This window comes from Atta colombica, unplaced genomic scaffold, assembly GCF_001594045.1.
Source record: "Atta colombica isolate Treedump-2 unplaced genomic scaffold, Acol1.0 scaffold228, whole genome shotgun sequence".
Classification (NCBI taxonomy): domain Eukaryota; kingdom Metazoa; phylum Arthropoda; class Insecta; order Hymenoptera; family Formicidae; genus Atta; species Atta colombica.
In genome coordinates this window covers 1,675,579-1,681,951 of record NW_017259325.1, presented here as the reverse complement: position 1 = coordinate 1,681,951, position 6,373 = coordinate 1,675,579, and the positions used below count along the sequence as shown (strand labels likewise).

Here is a 6,373-nt window from a genome sequence, read left to right as displayed (position 1 = left end):
TTAATAGTAATGAATATATTTTAAAATTTATAATGTAAAATTATTAATATGTTTATTAAATTTGTGTGTGTCGCGCGCGCGCATGTGTGTATATATACATTTACACAGGATATTCCAAAATTTGCGAATTAAAATGTCACAGTAAAAAAATTTTTTTTCAAAAAATTGAGCAAGAAGTTATGTAAATTTTATTTTAAATAATTATTTTATTTTACTTTAAGTAAAAGTAACAGTTTTTGAATTATTATATATGACCATTTACATTTAAAGTGCTCACTTACTTATATTATCGCATGCGCGATTCATGGATAGGTGACCATCTAAACATAATCTGTAATTGGCTTTATTCAAACTTTTATATCTCAAAATTTTCAGAAATTTTCTTCTGGTATTTTGATTCATGAATTTTAGGACAGCCTGTATGTATTGTATGCGCGCGCGCGTGTGTGTGTGTGTGTGTATGCAGGTCTCTTGTATGTATATTATATTTATCTCTTACAAATACATACACAGACACACAATGATTTGAAATAACAATGATCATTTTATTCCTTTCAGAGAGACGAAACTTCAAATACTTCTACTCCAACGAAATTGTTACCGATCGAACAGATTATTTCTCATATAGCCAATACCACTTTGGAGAAGCAACAGATCGCTCAAACTCCTGATAGTCAAGCCGGTGCCGAAAATACGTCAGCGGAAGCTTCCAGAAGGTCGTCCACATCTACACAAAATACTGACACTTTAACACCTACAAATATACCAAGTGATCCAACGGACAATCAAGAAACTATTGTTTCTGCAACGTCCGCGGAAACAGTTGTGGAAGCACAGCATAATATTCAAGATGATGCTAACAATTCGGCCTTTAAATCTTATCAAGCGTCTACAACGCATGCTCAGACTCAAATACAGGATACAATAATGAACGCAAGTCATGCAAGTGAAGCATCAAAAGAATTTCAAGAGCAGCAAGATGTAGACATGAGGGAATCTGGAATAACTAAAGAGATAAATGCGTCCGACGTTGTTGCAGAGGTATCGACTTTGACAGTACCGACGCCACTGCGTAAAATTTCTCGCTTCTTAGTTAGTCCTGTGGTCGAACAAAAAAATATCGCGGCTGAAGAGGAATCTTCTGCTGTCGGTGAAAGCATAGATCGTATAAATATCGCAATGTCACAGTCAGCATCGCAATCTGTCGCGCCTGTTGCGAACGCAGAACTTATATTGAAAAATGAGGAACACGTGGAAGCGAATGTTTTAGAAATTCAGAGTGGAACGATGCTCGAGCCAACTAGCAATAATGAAACAATTGTTCAGAGTATTCCGTATACTATGGAACAGACAGACAGTATGCAACAGATCTTGCAACCAGGACAACAGTCGATCGGATTGCAGCAGAATATTATTCAAATGCAGACTTTGCAGCAAGTGACGGGACACATGCAACAAACTACGACTATCGGACAATCAAAGCAGCATACCATAATCGTTCAGGGATCTACGATAACGGCGCAGCAAACTTCCCAGCAGATACCTCAAACTGGTATGCAGCATTTCGTGCCGGTTAATTCGCAAGAATTGCAATCTCAGCCGCTTCATTCGAACGGAATACCTCAAACGCAGACGCAGTATCCAAATCAAGCAATGATACAACCCGGCGTTGTGATGCAACCACCACAGCAACAAATTCCTATGCAGCAGGGTATAATGCAGATGCATATACAAGCGGAACAAATGCAGGCCCAACGTCCGGCGGTGCAGCAATTTATCCCGCAACAAGTGCAGCCTCCGACACAGCAGTATGTGATGCTGTCGGGCCATATGCAACCGGTACAACCAACAACTATGGATGATCGAAATCGCAGAGTGCCGAGTTTATCCGCTACGTCCAATGCGTCTAATGTATCTTTGGATTCACAAATTTTGGAATCATCCAGCATAACTGAAGAAAAGAGACAGGCCATGAACACAACTAATATACCTGTAACGCACGTGCAACATGTACAAGTCGTTCCACAAGATATTGTTAGTACAATACCGTTGCCGCAAAGCACCATAGAAGCTGCTCAACCTCCTCATCAAAACGTGCAACATGTTTCGGGAACTTTACCTTCAGCTATGCAGATACCTGCCTCTGTACATCCGGTTGTTGCCGCAGATATTTCCGCACCTAAAGTCGCCATTAAGACAAAAGAGGTGTCTTCGACGCTTCCAGATCTCGCACAAAATTTAGCAAACATACTTTCCAATCCGAAATCCAAATCTGCCACTCCTCATCCTCTAACCAGCCACGAACCAGTCGCAGTTCCTAATGTTGCTGTCGCCACGTCAGTCGATCACAAACCTATGCAATCCGAACAGTATTTTCAACCTATACAACCGGAAGCGAGTCAGCTGCAAATTCAACCGCCTGTTCAACATAATTATCAAGGGCAGATCATGCATCAGGGATATCAGGGACAACAGAACTTTCAGCAAGCATTTCAGAATCAACAGGTGCTTCACCAGAATCAAGTACAGTCGATACCGCAGTCAATTCCATTAACAATCCCTCAACAAATTGACGCTCAATCACAGATGATGCAATCTATTCTTCAAACTGTATCAAATCAATCAATTACTCAAGGAAAATGGATTGTGACTAATCAAACTCCTCTACAGCAGCCATTACGACATATACCAAATCAACTGCAATCGCTCCCAAATCAATTGCAGTTACAACAAATTTCTATGCAGCCACAAATGCATCAGCAGATTATACAAGATCAACAACACAGCGAATCTTCCGTCGTATTAGATCAATCACATTTACATTTGAAACTTCCAGAACAACATTCAGCAAAACCTTTGGAAATTGAGAATCTGGAATCTTCTAATTTAAATAGGTATGTGTATTTACCTATTCCATTTGATAACAACAATATATGTTAAATACACGCTCTATAGACACAGTACATATGTTAAATGCTAGTTTGCATTAAGTTTATTTCATTATTTCAGTATACGTCGTACTAGTTCCGATTGTCAGTTACTTATATCCGAAAATGAGAATTCCAGTCACGATGTGACGCCTGAGCACACTCTTGTTGAATCTATCGATTCTACATCGATTCTGCAACAACAGTTGTCGCAACCACAGCAGCAACATCAGCAGCAGCAGCAGCAGCAGCAGCAGCAGCAGCAGCAGCAGCAGCAGCAGCAGCAACAGCAACAACACCGCAAACTCAGTCAACAGAATTCGTTGGACAAAATGTCAGAGATAAATTGCGGGAATGTCGGAAGTGGTACAGGACCGCAAACTATAGCTGACTTGCATCAGAAACTTGTACAAGTGACTAGTCAGCCGTCGGAATCGTTGAACGTCGGTACACCACCTATAAGTTATCCTGCCACCCCTCATAATAATCAGGTGGTTGGAGGATATGATGCGTATATGCATTCTTTGCAACAGAAATTGTTTAATATTGGCATGCCAGTTTCATCCGCGAATGCCGCATGCCCGTTATCTCCTCAAACAACCATACATTCCTCCACTATTCTCACTGATACGCAAGCCGAGGTAACTAGCGAGGGTTCCATCATAATGCAAGACAATTCTAGCGCATTTGCAGTGTCTCAAAGTGTAAGTTCTCTGTGGTATATATAATACTTTATGTGCGCAATTGATGATTTTATTTCTTTCATAAATATCCGCATAAAATTTCTTTTTAGAACGTGGAATGTTCCCTTGATAGTCCGACACCAGGAGCTCCTACAGGAATCGAAAATATGAGCCCGAGCAAAGAAAATGTGAAGATACGAACTCAAAGACCAGGATCCCGTTTGCAGGAACTAGAGCAAGAATTAGCAAAAATTCATCATAGAGGTTCAGTTTTCACAGCAGCTTCAGTTCAACCTTTAACGCCACCTATATCAAATGTACAAACACAATCTGTACAAAATTTGTTAACAACTGCTCAGCCAGTATCAATAGTACCTGTGGCTACTATTACTTCTAACATCGTGACATCGCGATCTGGTACCAATACTCCAATTCAGACAGAACTCCAAGATACTACTAATGAGGTAATTTTCTGCGACATTTTCGAAAGTACATTACATTATTTATCTCTATTTTTATACGTATTGCATTTAATTCGATGTCACACTTTTTTTCTAAAACGTTACAAAAGAAATCATTATAATAGAAATCGTTTTATAATATATCTGCTTTTCAAAATAATATTGGAATATTTATCTTGGAATAATAATGTTGATGCAGAAGACAAATTCTACTCAACCTACTAGAAAAGTATCCAGATTTATGGTTTCCAAAGTTTCGGGTCCGCCTGTTCATAGCAATGCTGCTATTAATCAACAACAAGCTACTGACGCTGTAAGGTCTCAGTTACAACAAACGGAAGAATTAAAAATTTTAGAACGGCAAAATGTTCTTCCTCATCATACAGATGATCTACATGGTTAGAGATTTTATTTAAAAGATGAAACTTAAATAAAAATACATTAATATAATAATAAATATATATATAAGAATGTTTTTATGTATCAAAACAATTGATATATTTTCTAATTATAGGAGTATCTGCACAAATATCTTACAGTCGAGAAAATTCTATTCCACCAACTGTACAGGCAACTCATAGTACTAACATTTCAAATATTGAAGTAAGTTTCTTTTTATAACATATTAAATAAAAATATAAAAATTGTAAAATAAATTATTTTAATAAGAATAATAGAGTTAGATAAAATAATTTATTATGGACATTACAGTCCGAAAAAGAAGAGAGATTTGTGGCTCTTACACCGAGTGAAGAATACCAGTTACTTATAAAAAGGTAATATTATTTAAAATATAATATTTAGAAACCATAAATTTATTTTTTATTTAACGAAAGATAAAAACATCTAAAATATATTAAAATAACTAAAAAAATAACTAAAAATAAACTTCAAAGATTAATTTACGATTTGTGTCTATTTTTTAAGGACGTAAAACAATTTTTATTATGTATAGACAAACTTTGGAACTAGAAACATTGCAAAAAAGACATAGAGAGGAGTTGGAACGTTTTCAACAACAGCAGCTACAATTGCTTATTCAACAACAGCAACAAGCAAGTGCGCTTCACCATCAGCATCATCCGTTGCTTTATCACACAGTTGCAACAAATATTTCCGGTCAATAATACAAATTAATTTCATTTCATTATACATATATACGTGTTCCTTATGTATACTGATTGATTATTATTTTGTCATTTGACAGGATCTAGAATTCCAGGAACGGAAGATTATCTAATGTTCGGCACAGCACCGCAAACTCCACTGCAGAAAGGGCCGAGTAACTATCCGGATACGGATGAGACTTTACGGCTTGCCATGCAGAAATTAAAGCAGCCTCCATTGCAACTTCAACCGCAGCAGGCATCGGCTGGAATACCGCATGCTTATGTTATCCCAATTCCAGTAGTGCCTTCTGAAAATATGCAAAGTGTAGTTTCTCAGCAAGGTAATAACTGTTCGAATGATGTATCCGAGAGCATTGATACGACGCACAACACGGTGGTTGGAAATCCGACGCAGTACCAATTCACTCCTATATTATCAGAGGGAACGAATATCTCGTCAACAAACGTCGGATCGTTACCTGCATCCGCACCTTTACCGATATCCGGCGCGACAAGCGCCTACATTCAGTATGAGGGTCAGCCGCTACCGAATTTTCAGACTTTCAGCTGCACGCCTCATGGCGGTTTCTTTTTACCAGCTGGCTATCGGCTAATATATACGCCGCCCACGACTCAATCTCAGCCAGCGACACCCGCCACATCTCACGTGGTAAATTCTTCACGTGACGATACGCCCTCAACGGCGGAGCTGCATCACTCGATCACCGCCGAAAATTCAATGGTTCCTCCTTCGCATTCGGATCAATAACGTAACATTCGGGTCACACGCTTCTATATTTTTCAGTCGATCTGCGTTCGTTCTTAGTTTAACGCTCGGTACTTTATAGTGCAGTTTCGCATCATTATCGTCACGAGTGTAATTCGAATATATAATTTGCTGTGAAATGCGCGCCCCATTGCTAGACAATATCATAAAGGTGCGAAGATGGATCGAAAAAAAGAAAGAAAAGAACGTGAATGAAACTATATATAATGTTTTTCGATGTACGACGCACTTGCGTATATTAAACAAGATATATCAAATATTCTCGCTATCTGAGCGTGTGCATGATATTGCTATGATATGTGCCTCGCAGCGGAAGTAAAAGCGGAAAAAGTGAGAAGCGAAGAAGCGATATATATAATATATATAATATATATATGTATATGTATATATATATGTATATGTATAT

At 38.1% G+C, this 6,373-nt stretch overlaps 1 protein-coding gene across 5 annotated transcripts in view; it reads left to right on the top strand.

Annotated features, from left to right (window-relative positions):
• The window catches only part of LOC108688325 (serine/threonine-protein kinase WNK1), a 17,445-nt gene extending 11,313 nt beyond the window's left edge, over positions 1–6,132 (top strand). For all 5 annotated transcript variants that reach the window (XM_018194533.1, XM_018194532.1, XM_018194530.1 and 2 more), the window contains 8 exons: positions 559–2,894; positions 3,010–3,631; positions 3,721–4,074; positions 4,271–4,469; positions 4,586–4,674; positions 4,783–4,847; positions 5,027–5,190; positions 5,279–6,132. In XM_018194533.1, coding sequence (XP_018050022.1) covers positions 559–2,894; positions 3,010–3,631; positions 3,721–4,074; positions 4,271–4,469; positions 4,586–4,674; positions 4,783–4,847; positions 5,027–5,190; positions 5,279–5,949 — 4,500 coding nt within the window. In that variant the 3' untranslated portion in view covers positions 5,950–6,132. The remainder of the gene's footprint in view (positions 1–558; positions 2,895–3,009; positions 3,632–3,720; positions 4,075–4,270; positions 4,470–4,585; positions 4,675–4,782; positions 4,848–5,026; positions 5,191–5,278) is intronic.
• The last annotated feature ends 241 nt before the right edge of the window (positions 6,133–6,373 follow it).